General features: G+C 34.6%; 1 protein-coding gene across 1 annotated transcript in view; it reads right to left on the bottom strand.

Moving 5' to 3' along the window:
• ADGRV1 (adhesion G protein-coupled receptor V1) overlaps nucleotides 1-20,530 on the bottom strand; it is a 522,964-nt gene that overhangs the window by 178,074 nt on the left and 324,360 nt on the right. The window contains exon 84 of the mRNA XM_055312783.1: nucleotides 8,734-8,850. Within this exon, the coding sequence (XP_055168758.1) occupies nucleotides 8,734-8,850 (117 nt within the window). The remainder of the gene's footprint in view (nucleotides 1-8,733; nucleotides 8,851-20,530) is intronic.

Below are 20,530 nucleotides of genomic sequence, written 5' to 3'. Positions count from 1 at the left end.
TTGGGCTCTGTGCTGGGCATGAGCCTGCTTAAGGTTTCCTCTGTCCCTCCCCACTGCACCCTTCTTTCCCTCTCTCTAATATATATATATATATATATATATATATATATATATAGTAATAGGTGTAATATATTATATAGTAATATGTGTAATATATATATGTGTATAATCTCCCAACTACATTAATCCAACCTGACTTGACTATACTTCAAACACACAGCATACATGTTCCTAGCATTAATGTAATGAAGGTTGAAGGCAAGCCCTAAAAGTCAAAACTATTTTCAGCTTTAATAACCAAACTAGACACTTCAAAAGAGACAACTGAATAAATGCTTTGCCTTAAAATCAGTTATGTTACCAGACGCCTTTTTAATGTCACTTGTAAACAATGCAGCATTTGAATTACCACCTTATTTCTATTAATGCTCACCAGTGAAGGATGATGTGTTTGAATTTGTACACTTAACACAATTACTGGCATTTTGAGATTATCTAAGCAACTGTAACTTGGGAGAACTTAATTAAAAGTCCATTTTAACAAATTTATTTTATTTTTAAAAATTTTTTTAAAAATTTATTTAGTTGAGAGAGAAAGGGAGAGTGCATGCATGTGAGTACAGAGAGGGGCAGGGGCAGAGGGAGAGAAAAAATCTCAAGCATACTCCCTGCTGAGCGCAGAGCCCCAGACTGTGGGGCTCCATGCCAGGACCCAGAGATCATGACCTGAGCTGAAACCAAGAGTTGGACACCTAACCAACAGAGCCACCCCCCGTGTCCCCCATTTTAACAAACTTAAAGAAAACTACTTAATGATATTTGTGAAAATTTCCTGTCATAAATACAATCTATAGAAATATAGAAAAGGAGAACTTGTAGAGGTACACACACTCAAAAGATAAACTCTCAATCAAGGGGACAGGTTAAACTATTAGTTATTAACAATTTCCTGACTCATAGTTTGTGAGGGAATCATTGTAGAAATTACAATTCCTCAAATAGAAACACTAATTGCACGGGTGCAGCACCTATGATTTTTAGAAGTAATGCAGAGTTTACTGACCATCTGACCACACATACCTTCTCATTCAGAGATGAGGAAACAGATGCAATCAGAGAAAAGTATAGTTTTTTCATATTTTGGTTGGTTATAAAACTGGGGACTGATTACAATTTATTTCCATACAGACTCACACAAATATTGAGAATATTATTCGCACGAGAGCTTTTCTTCCTCTTTTATTTCCCCCAGCACACACTTTGTATTACAGTGAAGATGCCTTTTTTTTGATAAAAGTATGGAGATTACCCTTTCTCTTTTTCTCCGTTTTTTGCTATCACTAAAAGAGAATTTATAAAGGTTTCATCAGAATATAAATGCTCAAACATGACTGTGACCTGTGGTAGATTTTTGTAGACCTCATAGTACTCAGTAAAATGCTTTGCATATAGTATTTATTGAGATAATGCCAAACAAATGAAGATTTATACAATCTGAGTTAACAATTTTTGTGGAATTTAACAATTTCATAATTTGGTTCAGTTAGAGTTTACTCAGTTATATGCTATCTTGCCAGAAAAGATTTTTAGGAGGCTCAACAATTTTAATTGATTTGATTGCACTCCTAGTGAAGAGGGTCAAAGTTAATTGGTGCAAATTTTAAAATGTTAAATGCAACAGTGTATGAGAGGAAGAATGGAACCAATATTTATTTACTCATTGGGTGATAAATGTAGACCCCATAATAAACTATATTTCATTTATTTGAGACAACTGTTCTCCTAACTTTTATCATAATTTTTTTTTCTTTACACACAGGAAGAAGCTGAGGATGGAAGAAGTTTATTTCTCAAAACTAGTAATTGAAGCTGTTAGAATTTAAACTGATTCTAATTAAGATGCAAATCAACCAAAATACCCAGATACAAATTAGGACAAATACAGATAGGAATAAACTAAACGATTGTGTTTTTGTAAACATATTTACTTGCGTTATTTTTTTTTTCTTTTTAAAATTTTATTTATTTATTTCAGGGAGCAGGGGGCTGGAGGGAAGCAGAGGGAGAAGCATGCTCCCTGCTGAGGGAGCAGGGCTCCATCCCAGGACCCTGGCGTCATGACCTGAGCCAAAGGCAGATGCTTAACCGACTGAGCCACCCAGGCGTCCCTACTTACATTCTTATATATACATGTCTATTTATTTTTACAGTAACATTTTCAATAGTAACAGTGGCTACTATTTTCCAATGTCCACATAGGAAAAATGAAGACAGCCTTTTAAATTAATTATCTCATTTTTTTGACTTATTTCACTCAGCATAATACCCTCCAGTTCCATCCACGTTGAAGCAAATGGTGGGTATTTGTCGTTACTAATGGCTGAGTAATCGGAGAAGGACAAACATTATATGGTCTCATTCATTTGGGGAATATAAATAATAGTGAAAGGGAATAAAGGGGAAAGGAGAAAAAATAAGTGGGAAATATCAGGAAGGGAGACAGAACATGAGAGACTCCGAACTCTGGGAAATGAACTAGGGCTGGTGGAAGGGGAGGAGGGCGGGGGGTGGGGGTGACTGTGTGGTGGGCACTGAGGGGGGCGCTTGATGGGATGAGCACTGGGTGTTATTCTGTATATTGGCAAATTGAACACCAATAAAAAATAAATTTATTATTAATAAAAAATAAATTCTCATAGGTTTTAATTATGCTTTCATATGTTCCATTAACACAAATTCATTAGTTTACTCATATAATATATAATAAATACTAATACAATGTATATTTGTAAAATATAAAAGTGAAATGCTTTTGTTTTTTTGTTAATTAAAAATAGGTTGCAACCCCCCCCCCCCAAAATAGGTTGCTTGAACCCTATACATTTCTGGATACTAGTCCTTTAGAACATACATTTTTAAGCTGTGTGGGATAAGATTTGTATCTAGTCTATTATTCAATACTTGGTTATTAATTGTATCACCACGAACCTTGGACTGATTTACAGTATCAAGTTTAGTCAGAGATCATGGATGCTATTAATTCTGTCATTATCATCCATTCTTAGTCACTCATTTCAGAGAAGTCTAAGAAATGTTACCACATGTCCTTGCTCCAGTTATCCCCTCTCTTTCTTAGCAACTTTTGCATGAGATAAATTACAAGGCTTTCTGAGGACTGGATAATTCAGTATTTCCTGGGTATGTCATTTTTATCTAGGTAATTACCAGTCTGTTGTCCTTAATATCTTTGATGTCACCTTCCCTCCCTTTTCCCCCACTGCCTGCCCAATTAAATCAGTGACAAAGGAAAAACATGGCTAGTTGTAGCATTTCTCTTCTTGTTGCTAATCCCTGGCACTAAGTAGCCTTTTTACTAAGGAATAAAATGTGTATTTGCTTATTCATAGTCTGATTTTTACCAAAAAACTAAGACACAAGATGTAAATGGTCAAGTATAATTATAGAATGATTTCTAACTTTATTCTACCATTTAAAAAATATGTTCTTCAAGGAAGCTTTAGTTTCAAAATAAAATATTATACTGTTTCCCTCAGCATGCAATCAACAAACTGCAAGAGCAAGCTAAGGTTTGGATATTGTTCATAATTGAAGCAGATTGCTATATGATTTGGTGACAGGAAATGATCATAAAATTGGGCCAAATGATTACACAAAAAATTAAGTTTCTGTTTACCTACATTATATACTATACCTCAAATAATTTGCTTGTGATTTATTTCCTTCGTGGATTAACTCATGCTCTAGAAGTCCAACTCATCGTGTATTTCATATAAATGTTAATAGTAAAGGCATAAATTCTAGAGATTTATTCTAAGAATATTCCATAAGTAAATAAATATTCAGGATGCAAGGATGTTCAGGGAAACATTGTTTATAAGAGCAAAAATAACTGGAAGTAACTAGCATTTCATTAATAAGAGACTAGAAAAAAAAGAGACTAGAAAAATAAACTATGGAATAACCATATTATAGAGTGGGAAAAAAAAGTATATCTGTACTTGATAAATGTATATATATAAACTTGTATGTACTATATATAAGTACATACAAGTATATATAAGATATATACACACACTATACCTACACATAAGAACATACACATATGTACTCTTTATATATTTATAAACATTTGTATACTTGTGGAATATTTCTGGAAAGATACACAGGAAACCATTAGCAGTGTTTACCCTCGGGAATAGGGCTGAGGGTAAAGCAGAGGGTGGAGAGTGTGTGAAACAGGGAGAAACATGCATTTTTCATTTTATATTTCTCTTCAGTGTCTGATTATGTTTTATACCATTATATATACTATTTCTAAAATGAAAGCAAGTCAAAATAGAAAAAGGAAATGAAGATAGAACAATAAAAACTAGGAAAATAGAGTAAACATATGACTAAATTCTTCAGTCTTTCTCAAAGTAGCAAGACCTGATGTCTTAAGGAAGTGGGAAATTATTTCAGTAATTTCACAGGATGATTTTACATGATGAGCAAATAGAAGGATAAGTCAAGTTCCATGGCCTCACAGGGAATAGAGTTGTTTGCTTAAAAAAAATAAGCAACATAATTTGTTACTATAGGCCCATCATGCATGGTATACCTTCTCTGTCAGAAAAAGGGGGAGGCCTAAAGACACAGAGTGAAGGTCACCAGCTGCAGATCCCACAATGAGCCACGCATGTACTTTAGTAAGAGGTTAGAGGTTATTTATTTAGCTTGCTGGAACTTGATGGCTAGTTGGTGTTTGCCTCACTCTAAGTCTCTCCCCTCTATTATCAAGTAAATTCCCTTTTGGAAAAAAAAAAGTGTAAATTAAATTAGAAAAGCAGAGTTTTCAATATGTTTCAAAATCTATGAAATATTAGTCACTCATATTTGCTTAAGCAATAATACTGCATAAATATGATAAATATGTATGGAGTGTAGAGTCTGTGCCAGGCACAATTCCAAGCTCTTTTCATGTAAGAATTCATTTTATCTTTCCACAATCCCCAAAGACAGGTACTGTTACTACGAATTCGATTATTCAGATAAAATCTAGACTTAGAAAAGTCACGTAACTTGTTTACCAATAAAATCTTCCATTAGCTAATCTGAAATACAATCCAATTTCATTATAATGTATCAAAAGTATATGACAGAAAAGTAAAAGTTTAAGATAAAGTCACTTAAGCACATTTTTTCTAAGATTGAAGATATAATACAGATCAAAATAAACTGTAATTGTTATGTTAAGCTCAGTGATTAAAAGTTAATGGTTAACTTTTTGTCATAAGCTACACACACACATACATATATTAAATTCTCTCCTATATTGTTAAAAATATGAAGTAGAGGAGCTCCTGAGTGGCTCAGTTGGTTGAGAATTTGCTTTTGGCTCAGGTCATGATCCTGGGGCCTTGGGATCAGACCCCACATGGGGCTCTCTGCTCCATGGGGGGCCTGCTCCTCCCTCTCCTCTGCCCCTCCCCACCCACTGGACCTCTCTCTCTCTATCAAATAAACAAATAAAATCTTTTAAAAAATATGAAGTAGAATCACTAAAATGTTAATATTTTTTTCAAAAAATTTTCACCCTAATTGACTAACAGGATTGTATTAACAGGAGCCTAATCTTTTACATAATGTTTTAAAAATGGATTCTAGTTAAAAAAAAAAAGGTTTTAGTAGACTATTTTATAAATAGGAAAACACAGGTTGGTAAAGTGACAACTTCTTCCCACAAAATAACTCATTAGACGTATCCTACCTAGAATCAGAAGTTATTGAATTTTCCTCTTGTGGTACACCACAAACCATGAAAAATGTGTGGTGTACCATCTGAAATACATTAAACTTCACTGGTACTTTAAATAGTTTTCCTAACCATTAGCCATAGAGAAATCTAATTAGCTTCCTAAATGTTCATCAGCCACAATTTTATTTACTTAAGACTGGAAAAAGAGATATAGAATATACCAGTCTCTATTAAGTTGGATGAAATCTTATATGTGATCCCATCTACTGCTCTCCCAAAGCAGAAAAGCATGTTTGAAAGTTGGTCATTTCCCCCTGCTTGAATATACTTCATTGACGGGATGCTTTTTGCCTGTAGGAACAGCCTCTTCAATTTTGACAGTTTTACTGGCTATCAAAGTTCTTAACTGAATCAAAATTTGCTTCTTTAAAAAAAATGTTTTGCTTCTCTAATTTTTTACCCATTTATTCCATTCCTCCAAATGGACCTGTAGTCTACTCTTTCCTTCCTGGAGCAGCCCTTCCAGTATTTGTAGACAGCCATCACATCACTCTAAATTCTTTCCAGGTTAGTTATTTCCAGCAACCTCAGAGTTTCTTACAGGACTGTTTCCAACTTCTCATTGGCTGGTTAATGCTCCTGGTGAAACATGATTCATAAAAGTAGTTACAGGGTCCCAAGCTTGTCCTGAACATTTGTAGATTACAGTGTAACCACGATTCCTTCACCTGCCTCCACGCTGTTATTAATGTAACCTAGGTCTGTGTTGTTTTTGTAGTTACTGTTTTAAGCAATCTGGTCACACATTAAATTGCTAATAAGTTTGTGTTAAATTAATATTTCAAGTTGTTCATCCTAACCCCTATCCGATTATGTCTCTTTCACTCCAGTTTTCCATCTGTCACAGCACTTTCTCTATATTGATTCTATCTGCATCCCTAACCCAGGTAGCTCACTGTTTCAGCTGTCTTTTCAGCTCCGTATCATCTGTATACCTGATAAGACAGTTTCCTGTGTCTTCATCCGAGTCATTAATCAAAAACTGAGTAAGTCAGGGACATGGACAAAGATCATCCACATAACCCTGGGGACCTCAGTCCAAGCGGATAAATAACAAAATGTACAAAGTGCACATAAGAATTTCAGCATTGATAAACTCTTAAAAAATTTTGCTGAGAGTCTAGCAAATATTTTGATTTCAGCAAATATTAAGTTTTATGTTATATGTTTTAGATTTAACTTTACTTTTTAATTTGGGGGGATTCTGAGAACACCATAAACTTTCCATTATTAGAGCTATCTAAGACCCATGAAGTAACAATTCTATGCAGAAGGAATTATTATCACATGCAGATTAAGAAACAAAACCTTGAAAGAGTCAGTAACTTGATTAAGGTTACAAAGATAGTGGCAAAAGCAGAATTCAAACCCAGATTCAGATCTCTAATTATTGCAACTACTTCTATTAACTAAGTAACTCAGTTCAGTTCTGCATACAACTATTATATCGTACCTGGGAAAATATCCCTTCCACGAGTCACTATAGTATTCTCACATGCTTTCGCTATTGCTGTACAGTGAAAACCCCACACCCTTTTATCCAACAAGAAAAGAATATGCAAATGACTGAGTGCATCTGTTTACATAAAATAGTTCACAAGCATACTCAAAAACACATATGAAACTTCTATCATGTGAAAGATTTCACAATTCTATTATGTAGAAAGCATCACCAAAGGCAGCATTTCATTTAGTTGAGCCATTTAATTGACGAGTTGGATCCAACTTTCATATTTGCTTCTTTATCAAGTAAATCAGCATAGGACAATAAAGAGAATTTGGGATTTTAGTCAGAAAGGGAAGAGTTCAAGTCTCTTCCCAACATTTACTAGTTTCTCAGAAGAGTAAACTAGAACTCTTCAGCTCTCACCCTGTACTTTCTCTCTTCTAAAGCAGTGGATTTATTTTTCAACTGTAAGTCAACAATTTTCTAAAGTATTTATATAGCCTGGGCCTCCATTCTGAGACTTAGTCCTGTGTATCCCACTTCTCTTACAATTCCCACTGGAGGAACTTCACACTCTGTATGTCCTAAAATTCTCATCCTCCTTCCTGCAATTTCCAGGTGCCATTATTTTAGTTCAAAGCACCACCATCCATTCAGCCACTCACACCAGAAACCTGGGGAACATTTTTGGTTCAATCATCTGTATTCTTCTTAACCAATCTCTACATTCTATTGTTATACTTAGAGAAAATAAAGAAATCTCAAAAGCTATCTTATTCCCTTGGCTGCTTCGGCCACTCCCAGCTTCATACCACCTTGTTCTTTTGCATGGAAACAGCTTAGTTCCCATGCCAACTCTTCTGTCACCAATTCACTACAAACAGGGAGATATTTCCAAAATACAAATGTTATCATGTGATTTAATTCTATTACCTCCCCTAGAAAAAAGTTCATATTCCTTACTGGGCTTCTGGGTCCACATCATAAGCCTCATCTCCTACCACTCCCTTATTTCTGCCCCTACTATGTTTCTTCTCATTTCCCCAAATTCACTATACATTCTTTTTTTTTCTTTAAGATTATTTATTTTATTAATAAATTATTAACTAATTATTATATTTATTTGAGAGAGAGAGAGAGTGAGAGAGGGCGTAAGAGTGAGCAAGCACGAGCAGAGGGAGAAGGAGAAGTAGACTTCCTGCTGAGCAAAAAGCCAGATGCGGGGCTTGATCCCAGGGCCCTGAGATCATGACGTGAGCCAAAGGCAGATGACTAACCAACTGAGCCGCTTAGGCGTTTCTAATGTTGTTTGGCTTATAAAGTTTTTTTTCCCCTGATCTCCTGGGAATGTGGTAATGGATATATGGAATCATTTCCATTTCAGCATAAAGAATAGCAGGTAGGAAGACTCTCCATGCAGAGTCACTGGAAAGTTGAAGGAGTGAGGAGGAGGAAATGAAATACCAACCTGAATGAGCATCCAGCTAAACTGGCAAAGATACAGATAATGTGTGACAGCAGCCACGGCCGAACAGCTCTCATCCGTGAGCTGGGGACTTGCATATGCGGACACCAGAAACGCAACCTGTAAGAAACAAATACCTGTATTTTAAAATCATGTTAAAATTAATCAAGAATATTAAGAAAACAAGCTGTTTTCTTATCAGAACCTAGGATTCAATGACTCAAAGGGAAAATAGTTGAACTGTTGCTCAAACTGCGATGGTGAGCAGTCATTCAAAAAATGGCAATGCATAGATTCTTATATTTATTCTCTTTATTCCACTTATTTGAATATAGTTGATGTAATGTTATATTAGTTTCAAGTGTACAACTTGGTGATTTGATGAATTTATACCTGCTGTGTTCACCACAAGTGTAGCTACTGTCATCTGTAGATACTCAATAAATACTTGTTGAGTAAATGAATAAATAAATGAGGTGAAACAATCTTGGGGGTTCTACCATTTTGTATTTTTTATATGTGCTTACTGTGTTAAGTTTTGTTATGACAAATAGAGATGGGAAGGGACAATTTGAAGCAATTAGTATACCATAACTTCTTAAGGAATAAACTCCCTTTTTAGGGCTAAGCCTTTTTGATTTTATATTTTACATTTTAATAAGTTATTACTATGCCTAGAATATACAAATGTTCCATAAATGATTGTTTAAAGAAAGAATGATCGATTCCAAAAAGACAGACCGGTGTTGCAAGAAGAAAACTAGCTGACTTAGACTTCAAAACCTCACTTCTGAGAAGGAAACACAAATACTTTTAAGTCTGTTTGAATTTTTTTTAAAATAAATAATGTGCTCAAAACCAAATTAGAACAATAGAACTAAGTGCTGTTTCTATTTTCAAATGAAATACGCCTCCCTAATTCCTTTGTTCCAAAGGTTGTGTCATTAAATCTCCTTGAAAATGTCTACCCAATGGTGGCCCTATGGTAGTAGTATCACTGTGGTGAATTTGTCAGGATCTGGGTTGAGGCCTTACATGCTCCCAACGTCTCCACTTTGCAGAGCAAGACTCACTGTCACCACACTACTTAGTCAATTAAAGAAGAAAGCAAAACGCTAATTAAAAAATTTACAATGATATATATCTCATGCCATGCTGAAGTGACTTTTCCCTCTTGGAAATTATTTGAGTGCTTACTGTAGCAGGTATAAAAGGAAAAAAAAAACCCTCCCCCCCCCTTTTTTTTAAGCTGTAGACACTAAACTCAGTTTACCCTTATGGGACTAATTTCTTCATCAGTAGTAGGAAGAAGATGAAAAAGATATATTCTAACGCCTCTTATCACCCCAGGATTCCAGGATTATTTTTTATTTTTATTTAAAAAGATTATTTATTTATTCATGAGAGACACAGAGAGGCAGAGACATAGGCAGAAGAAAAGGCAGGCACCTCACAGGGATCCCAATATGAGACTCTATCTCCCGACCGGGGATCATGTCCTGAGCTGAAGGCAGACGTTGAACCGCTGAGCCACCCAGGCGTCCCCCAGGATTATTTTTTAAATGAGAAGCATTCTTGACTCAACTTTTTGTTTACTTAGCCCTGGATTTGGAGCATTTTAACACAACAGTATTTTTTTTTTAAAAGAGCAGATGGTAGAAATTTATGTCTATTTCCTAATAGTCTGGTACAAATGAGTTCCCTGAAAAAATAAAGTCAACAAATTTGCCTTTCTAGGACATATCATAAGCAGCTTTTCAGTTACTAAAGCTTATTTTGAAAACATGCGTAGATTTTCCTAGATTTTATCTGCTAACTTCTGAATTGTAATATATTATAGATCATAATTTTACTCTTCCTAAATTCCACAAATATTCACTGAGCACTTTCACTAAAAGACTAACATTGAATACTAAGCACCAAAATTGCCTTAAAAGCTGTTGGATGCACAAACTGAGAGATTCAGCCAAAAAAAATTTTTTTAAACTTTTTAGGGGATCCCTGGGTGGCGCAGTGGTTTAGCGCCTGCCTTTGGCCCAGGGCGCGATCCTGGAGACCCGGGATCGAATCCCATATCGGGCTCCCGGTGCATGGAGCCTGCTTCTCCTTCTGCCTATGCCTCTGCCTCTCTCTCTCTCTGTGACTATCATAAATAAATAAAAATAAAAAAAAAAAAAAAAAAATAAAAATATTAAAAAAAAAAAAAAAAAAAAAAAAAAAAAAAAAAATAAACTTTTTATATCCTTTCTTTCTTCAAAGTGGGGTCGATTTCTCTAAAGATTTTATATGTGTACCTAAAATAAATTTGAGCCTAATTCATATTCTATAATATGGGTTGTGTCTAAGTTTATTTGGTGGTTTTGTTCTAATCAACCTGAACAGTTTGCTATGTAAAACAATGGTGTAATCCAAACCGTAATTGAATATACTTAGTTTTAACCATTCCATGAAATTATTTATAAATGGTATGCTAATTTGAATAATTGTTATTACCTTAAGAAATTCTTTTCTTTGAAAGAAATTAGTACAGGTTATTGTTTAAACTGCATTTACTCTCAGAATAGTTTTGATACCCCAAACTCTCTTCTTAATGTATGACTTCTTCACATTTCATTATGTTTTAATGTCCTTATCTAAGTCGTAAAAATACTAGTTACAAATCTACTTTTGTTAACTATGAACATTCTTCCAGAATGTTCTTTAAATTATGAGAAATACTTCTATCTGTATGGGAGGAGATTAGTCAACAGGAGAAGGCTGACCTGTCACAATGCACACTGCTACAAAAAGGTTGAGCTAAGAATACTTGGGAGAATCAGCAATTACATGTAACTAGGCTTATCTAAAATTAAATTAAATTGGATTGTAATACAAATTAAATGGCAAAGTAAAATAAAATGCCATTTCCTGCATATTTAGCACACATATCTTTAAGGCATATAACCTCAGAAGAAATGAACTTTTACCACGTTCTTTCACTCAAACACACAGAGATGACCAGAAAAAAGGTTATCTTCACAGTCAGTCCATGATGCATTAAACACCCCATGAACAGGAAAAAGTTTTTTTCAGAGGTTCTCAGTCACTCATGTATTGCTTCATTAAGTAGATGAGTACCTACTACCTACAAAGCATTATGCTATGTATGTGAGATGGAAAATATGGTGGCATGGCAGCAAGGTGCATGTCTTCCCTTATTTTCTTGTATAAACCACATGTTAATGATGTGAAGTCATTGTTTTTATACCAATTTTTTTCAATTCTTTTTTTAAAAAAGATCTTATTTATTTATTTTAGAAAGAGAGAGAGCATGCACATGCAGGAGAAGGGGCAGAGGAAAAGAAAGAGAGAGGGAGAGGGAGAGGGAGAGGGAGAGGGAGAGAGAGAGAGAGAGAGAGAGAGAGAGAGAGAAATTCTCAAGCAGACCCTGTGCTGAGCATAGGGCCTGACATGGGGCTCCATCTCACAACTCTGAGATGATGATCTGAGCTGAAATCAAGAGTTGGACACTTAACAGACAGAGCCACTCAGGTGCCCCTCTCAATCCTTTTTAATCAATGGTTTATAACCCACCACAGGTTCATAATGACAATAGAACTCAATGCCAACAGAAAATATAATACTATTCTTAATTCTATACTTGTACAACATATATATCTCTTAATTAAAGAGAAAAAAATAGCTCCACAGAGAGTATCTGATCTATTTTGTTAGTGACTTATAAAATTCTTTGCTGCTTCTGGTTGATGAGAGCTCTACTGTACCTATGTATTGTTTTCATTTTAAATATAGAGATGTGTCTCTGTTTGCTTGGGCTAAATAATAACCAATAATAAAAATAAATTCTCCTGTAAATATCAATTCTCCGTACCCCTCCCCCTGTTTACAATGGATATTTTAACTCCTACCTATGAAATGTGCTTCTCTATACTCTCCATCTCATCCAAAAACTACTCAGTTTTTACAAGACCAGTTCAAATTCCACCCACCTGAGATCATGATAAGCTACTAGACCTTTCTATTTTTTAAAGTGGGAAACCACTTGCTATGAGCATTTGTAATGAGCCAAATGATGTCCTTTCTAATAGGAGAGTGCCTAGGAGAAGAGCCACACATAAGATGCAATAAAATGTGACAGGTGTTATCACAGGGTATGGAGTAAAATACTAGGGGAATAGAGTCAAGATTGATTAATAGCACCTGTGGGAGTCAAAGAAATATTCAGAGGAGAAGAATTGTCTTGGTTTGGCCTGTAAGTCCCGTTTGTCCCACATACTTTTCCTATGCTTATCTTCCACAAGACCTTTCCAAACATTTTACTCTAAGTGTACTGATTGCTATTCTTAAAACATGTTCCATCATCTCTTTGCCTTTTTCTTCTTCCTTCTCCTACCTAGAATTTGTTTCTCATCTTCTTTCCCTGCTGAAATTATGTCTATTTTTCAAGCCATGTTTGAAATGTCAACTCTATCATGGTTATATGGCTCTTTTAACCATAAACAAATTTTCCCACTTCTGAATTTTTAAAATAGGATTTTATTAACAGAAGGGTTGGTTTTCCTATAAACTTCAATTCTCCCAACTATTAGATAAAACCAACCTTAATCTCTTGGAAAACTGTCAACTCCTTAAAGGCAATGATTTGATCTTCTTCTCTATTATAATTATTTTGAAATACATTTTTTTAAAAAGAAAACATAGCAAGTACTCATTATCTTGTACAGATCCTATCATGGGTTTGAGCATATCATTTTTAAAACAGCTTTACTGAAGTATGATTGACAGACAACAAATGGTACATGTTTAAAGTGTGTATGATTTAACAAGTTTTGACATATATACACCTGTGAAACTATCATCACAATCAAGATAATTAACATATACATTCTTCCCAAAAGTTTCCTCATGACCTTCATAGTACCTCCCTAGTAGTATTTTAATTGTGTATTCTTTCACCTACTGATGGATATTTGGGTTGCTTCCAGTTTTTATTTTTACAAATAAAGTAGCTATGAATGCATGAGTCGTTGTATGGACATATGCTTTCTATTTCTCTTGAATAAATGTCCAGGAGGGGAATAGCTAGATCCTATGACAAGTGTGCACTTAATATTCTTCGGATTTGATACATTATTTTCCAAAATGTTGTAACATTTTCCACTCTTACCAGCAATATATAAGTGTCCAGCTGCTCCACATTCTCACTAAAACTTGTTCTAGTTAGTCAAAAAAATTTTTAGCCTTTCTTATCTAATAGGTATGTGTTATTCCTCATTGTGGTTTAAATATGTATTTTCCTAATCAGTAATGATGTTGATAATTTTTTCATGTGTCTAACTGCAATCCATATCTCTTCTTTGAAGAAATGCCTGTTTAGCTCTTTTGCCTTTTATTTATTTATTCATGAGAAACACAGAGAGACATAGGCAGAGGGAGAAGCAGGCCCCTCACAAGGAGCCTGATGTGGGACTCAATGTGGGACTTGACCCCTGAACTAGGGATCATGTCCTGAGCCAAAGGCAGACGCTCAACTGCTGAGCCACCCAGGCATCCCTCTTTTGCCTATTTTTAAAATTGGGTTGTATTCTTACTGTTTAGTTTTAGGAGTTCTTTTTATATTCATGATACAAGTCTTTCCTCAGATATTTGATTTGCAAATATTTCCTTCTATTCTGTGGCTTGTTTTCCAAAATTCTCTTAATAATGTAATTGGAAGAACAAGTTTTTTTTTTTAAAGATTTATTTATTTATTCAGAGAGACAGAGAGAGAGAGAGGGGCAGAGATACAGAAAGAGGGAGAAGCAGGCTCCATGCAGGAAGCCTGACGTGGGACTCAGGATCATGCCCTAGGCTGCAGGCGGCACTAAACCGCTGCGCCACCGGGGCTGCCCAAGAACAAAAGTTTTTAGCATTGGTGAAACCCAATTGTGCATTGAACCATACTTTTTGACCTTTTATAGCTTATACTTCTGACATCATAGCTAAGAAAACTTTGCCTAACACAAATTCACATCGGTTTTCCCATATATTTTTCTAGAAGTTTTATAATTCTAAGTTTTAAAATTAGGTCTTTGATCAATTTTGAGTTATTTTGAATATAATGCAAAGCATGGTCCAAAGCTTTTTGTTTTGCATGTGGATATCCAACCTTCTGGTATAATTTTTTCTGAAACACTATCCTTTCTCTACTGAATTAGCTTTATATTTTTGCCTATATATGTGGGAGTCTGCTTCTGGACTCTCTAATCTGTTCCACCAATCAATTTGTCTGTGTTTACACCAACACCACTTCATCTTGATGACGGTAGCTATAATTCTTGAAAATAGGTAGCATTAGAATGTAACTTGTTCTTCTTTGTCAAAGAAATTTTGGTATTCCAAGTCACCCGAATTTCCATATGAATTTTTGAACTAGAGAGTAGACTTTTACAAAAAATAAAAGCCTGCTGAGTTTTGATTGGAATTGTGTTTACTTGAGACCTGACACATTAACAGTTCAACTCTTCCATCTTGGGAACACTGGGTACATTTCCATGTACTTAGGTTTTCTTTAATTTCTCTCAGGAGTGTTTTGCAATTGTCCATGTACAGGTCCTTACATATATTTTTAAAAGATTCATCTCTAAGTATTTGAGAATTCTGTCATTATTGTAATTGCTATTTCATTAAATTTTAATTTCTGATATTCACTGCTAGCATATAGAAATACAATTGATTGGGATCCCTCGGTGGCGCAGTGGTTTAGCGCCTGCCTTTGGCCCAGGGCGTGATCCTGGAGACCCAGGATCGAATCCCACATCGGGCTCCTGGTGCATGGAGCCAGCTTCTCCCTCTGCCTATGTCTCTGCCTCTCTCCCTCTCTCTCTCTGTGACTATCATAAATAAATAAAAATTAAAAAAAAAAAAACAAAAAAAACAAACAAACAAACAAAAAAAAAAACGAAAGTAACTTCATTTAAAAAAAAAAAAAAGAAATACAATTGATTTTTGTATATTGTTCTTCCATCCTGCAAACTTACAGAATACACTTGCTAGTTTGAGTAGCTCTTTTGTAGAAAACATCATTATTTTCTACATAAAGGATTAATGCCATCAGTGCATAAATGGAATTTTGCTTATTTTTCTAATAATAATGGCTTTAATTTATTTTTCTTGCTTAACTGTACTTGTTGGCAGCGGATATAAAGTATACACACACATACAATATTTCAAAGAGGTGGCAAACATGAATACCCATGCTTTTTTTCTGATCTCAGGGTAAAAACATTCGGTTTTTCACCATTAAGTATTTCTTTGGGCTGAATTGTGCCCCCCTCAAATTCATACATTGAAGTCCTAACCTCCAGTAACTCAGAATATAATTGTATATGAAAATGAGGTCATTAAAGACATAATTAAATTAAAATGAAGTCTTTAGGTTGGGCTGTTTTTTTTTTTTTTTTTTTAATAGTTTATTTTTTTTAAATTTTTTTATTTATTTTATGATAGTCACAGAGAGAGAGAGAGAGAGAGAGAGAAAGAGGCAGAGACATAGGCAGAGGGAGAAGCAGGCTCCATGCACCGGGAGCCCGACGTGGGATTCGATCCGGGGTCTCCAGAATCGCGCCCTGGGCCAAAGGCAGGCGCCAAACCGCTGCGCCACCCAGGGATCCCTAGGTTGGGCTGTTATCCAATATGACTAGTTTCCTTATAAGAGGAGAAAATACACGCAAGCACATGTACAGAAGAAAGACCAAGTGTATACATAGGGAGAAGACAGACATCTGTACAGCAAGGAGGGAGGCCTCAATATGAAATCCACCCTGTCAACACCTAGATCTCAGATTTCTAGCTTTTAGGACTGCGAGGAAATAAGCGTCTTATTTAAGCTATCTAGTCTGTGGTATTTTGTTATGGATGCCCTAGCAAATGAATACAAGTAGGAGGCTAGTTATAGAATTTTTTTTATAGATGCCATGATGCCATTATCAAGTTAAGGAAACACCCCTCTATCCCTACTTGGTTGGGGGTTTTTACCAGCAATAGATATTGAATTTTGGCAAACACTATTTTGCTATTGAAATCACAAAAAAACATTTATTCCAGTTTTGTTTGTTAATATGATGCATTGATTTGATTAATATTCAAATATTAAACCAACTTTGCATACTAGGATAGTTATCACTTTGTTGTGATGAACTGTCCTTTTGATTTGCTAAAACTATATTAAGAATGTCTGCATCAATGCTCATGAGGAACACTGATTAGTACTTGTCTTGTAATGTCCTTGTCTCATTTTGGTATCAGGGTAATGTTAGTTTTAGGGAGTTGGGAATATTTCCTCTTTTTTAGTTTTCCCAAAAAACTTGTATAGAATTCATAATTTTTTCTTCCTTAAATTTTTGAGAAAATTCATCAATAAAACCCACATTAGGACAATAGTTTTCTCAGTGGCAAAATTTTTCAATATAAATTCAATTTCTTTAATACATATAGAGCTATTCAGAAAACCTCCTTCTCCTTGAATGAGTTTCGGTAATATGTGTCTTTTTAAGTAATTTTCTATTTAACCAAAATTGGAAAATCTGTTGGTATATACAATATTCCCTTACTATCCTTTTAAGATCTTTAGAATCTGTAGTGATGCCACTTTTCTGTTTTGATATTGGTAATTCAGATCTCTTTTTTTTTCTTGATCATTCTGAAAGATTGGTCCCATTATCGATCTTCTTAAAGAACTGGCTCTTGGTCTCACTGATTTTTCTCTATTGTTTTGCCATTTTCTATCTCAGTGATTTCTGCCCTGTTCTTTATTATTCATTTCTTCTATGTATTTTTAATTTAAAAATTATTTTTCTTTTTATGTGGTCATATTTTTGAAACCTTACTTCTTTTTTTAACATAGGCGTTTAGTTCTATGGACTTTCTCCTAATATTGCTTTAGCAAGATCCTTCAAATTTGGATATATTGTTACATTTTTATTCAGTTCAAAATACTTTGAAACTTCCCTATTGATTTTTTTCTGACCTATGGATTATTTGTAAGTGTGCCAGTTAGTTTCCAAGTGTTTGAGGATGTTCCAGTGATCTTTCTGTTGATTTCTAGTTTAATTCCATTGTGGTCAGAGGACATACTCTCTATAACTTTAGTCATTGTGAATTTACTAGCCTATGTTTTGTGTGTACTTTATAAAAATGTGTACTCTACTATTGTTGGTTTGAGTGTTTTATAAATCTCAATAGGTCAGGTTGGATGATAACCTTTAAAAATATTCTTTATTTTAAAATTGCTCTCCCAACTGTTCTTTTTAAAAATCTCTATCAATTTTTGAAAGACAGGTCTTTAAATTCCCAACTATAATTGTGGATTTGTCAGGTATTCCTTGTAGTTTGATAATTTTTTGCATGATATAAAAATATATGTATATAATTTACAAAAAAAGTAGTTTATAAAAAAGTGTATTTTAAAGCCTCCATGCCTAGCATAGAGCCCAATGTGGGGCTTGAACTCAGAACTCTGAGATCAAGACCTGAGCTGAGATCAAGTGTCAGATGTTTAACTGACTGAGCTACCCAGGTGGCCCTGCATAGTATAATTGGTATATTTGGAAGCTTAGTTATTAAGTACCTGAATATTATTTTTTCCCATCATTTTACTTTCAACCTATAGCTGTTTTTATATTTGAAGTTTTGAAGTGTGTTTCTTGTAGGCAGTGTATAATTGTGCCTTGCTTTTTTATTAAATTTGAAAATCTCCTTCTAAATTGCATGTAATCTGATTTTGTGTGCTGAAGTTTAAGTCCAGCATCGTGCAGTTCAATTTTCGTTTGTTACATCTTGAGAATTACCTGGTGATAATTTCTTTCAGCTATTGTACATTTGAAAACATCTTATTCAACCTTTATTCTTTTTTAAAAAATATTTACTTACTTACTTACTTACTTACTTATTTATTTAAGAGGGGGAGGAGAGGCAGATGGATATATATAGAGAGAATCTCACGCAGACTCTCTGGTGAGCACAGAACCGGACATGGGACTTTATCTCAGGACTCTGAGATCATGACCTGAGCTGAAACCAACAGTCAGATGCTCAACTGATGAGCCACCCAGGTACCCCCAACCTTTATTCTTAAAAATATTTTGGTTGACTGTTTTTTTTTTCTCCTTTAGTACTTAAACATGTTGCTCTGCTATGTTTTTTTAAAATTTTATTTATTTATTCATGAGAGACACAGAGAGAGAGGCTCTGCTATGTTTTATAGAAATAATTATGACAAGAAATTTGCTGTAATTTTTGTTTCTTCCTCTGTATCTTTTTTTTTTTGGTTTTAATTTTTGTTGCTTTTAAGATTTTCCTCTGTATGTTGAATTTGTTCAATTGGATCATGATATGCTTTTGTATAGTTTCTTCATATTTCTTCTGTTTGGGGTTTATTAAGCTTCATGAATATTGTGTTTAAAGTTTTAAGAAACTTGGAAATTTTTAATCATTACTTTTTAAAATGCCTTGCCCAACCACTAAGTGTTCTTTCAACTCTCTTTCTGGCATCTCAATTGCACATATATGAAATGCTTAATTTTTTCACCACAGCTCACAGGTGACCTGTTGATTTATTCTGACTTCCTCTTCTCTTTTTCATTTAAGAATAATTAGTACTGCTGTTTATCAAATTTACTTATTTTTCCTTCTGCTATTTCTTACCTGCTATTAATCCCAACCAGGGTACTTTTCATCTCACACTTTGCAGTTTTCATTTCTAAAATTTTGATTTAGTTTATTTTTAATACCTACCATGTTTCTGCTTAACTTTTGAATGCATAGAGTCAACCATCATAAATGTATTGATGTCGTGGTCTGCTGATTCTAACACCTGAAAAATTTCAGTATTAGTTGATTTATTGTTTTAATATCTTAATTTTGTGTCATATTTTCTTGCCTTTCATCATATCTTATAGTTTTTTATTGAATATCAAACATTGTGATTTTACCCCTGTGATTGTTGGATATTTGTATTCCTATATTTTTGAGCTTTGTCCTAGGATGCATGTGGAAGCAGTTTGGTCTTTTTAATTCTTGCTATTAAGATGTGTTGGGCAGGGCCTAGTGCTCAGGCTGCTCATTCTAACAGGGCTGATGCAAGATCCTTCTGTGTACTCTACCCAAGTGTTTGTGGATCTTGTGTTTTTTTAGTTTAATAGTGGGAAAAGACACTATTCTTGTCTTTGTGTAAGCACCTCCCATTATTCTCTTTTGCCTTTTAGGGGATGCTTTCTTAGACTTGGGTCATTTCCTCATACACATGGGCTAGTCAGTACTCAGCTGAACACTAAGAGCCCTTTGCAAATCTCCAGGGTTCTTTCTGTTCCAGTACTTTAGTCTGAAAACTTTAGTCACCTTGGTTTCCTCAGACTCCCATCTTGTCTCCTTAGTTCTGTGAATGCAGACTCCACTTCAGTTCCTCCTTTTTGTGCCAAAGTCTAGAAAATTCTATAAGACAGTATTCCAGGGCAGTTATTAATCTCACCCTGTTTGTTCTTATACCTCAGAGATCCTTATCCTTCCACTGCCTGATGGCTAGCCTATTGAAATTATTGTTTTGTACACTGTTCCATTTTTTCATTTGTTTCAGATCTGAGGGTAAATCTGGTACCCATTATTTCATCCTGCCTTGAAGCAGAATCTTGCAGGTATTAATACCTTTTAGATCTTGTTATTAATTTCCTATTTTCCCTGAAGTTAAAATATTTACTATTATTATGGTACTCTGTCTTGAGCATAACTAAACAGCATTTGAATCTAAATCATCCACTTACTCTAT

Source organism: Nyctereutes procyonoides, unplaced genomic scaffold (genome assembly GCF_905146905.1).
Source record: "Nyctereutes procyonoides isolate TBG_1078 unplaced genomic scaffold, NYPRO_anot_genome, whole genome shotgun sequence".
Lineage (NCBI taxonomy): Eukaryota > Metazoa > Chordata > Mammalia > Carnivora > Canidae > Nyctereutes > Nyctereutes procyonoides.
The sequence above is the reverse complement of the archived record's forward strand: the minus strand, read 5'-3'. Positions and strand labels throughout refer to the sequence as shown.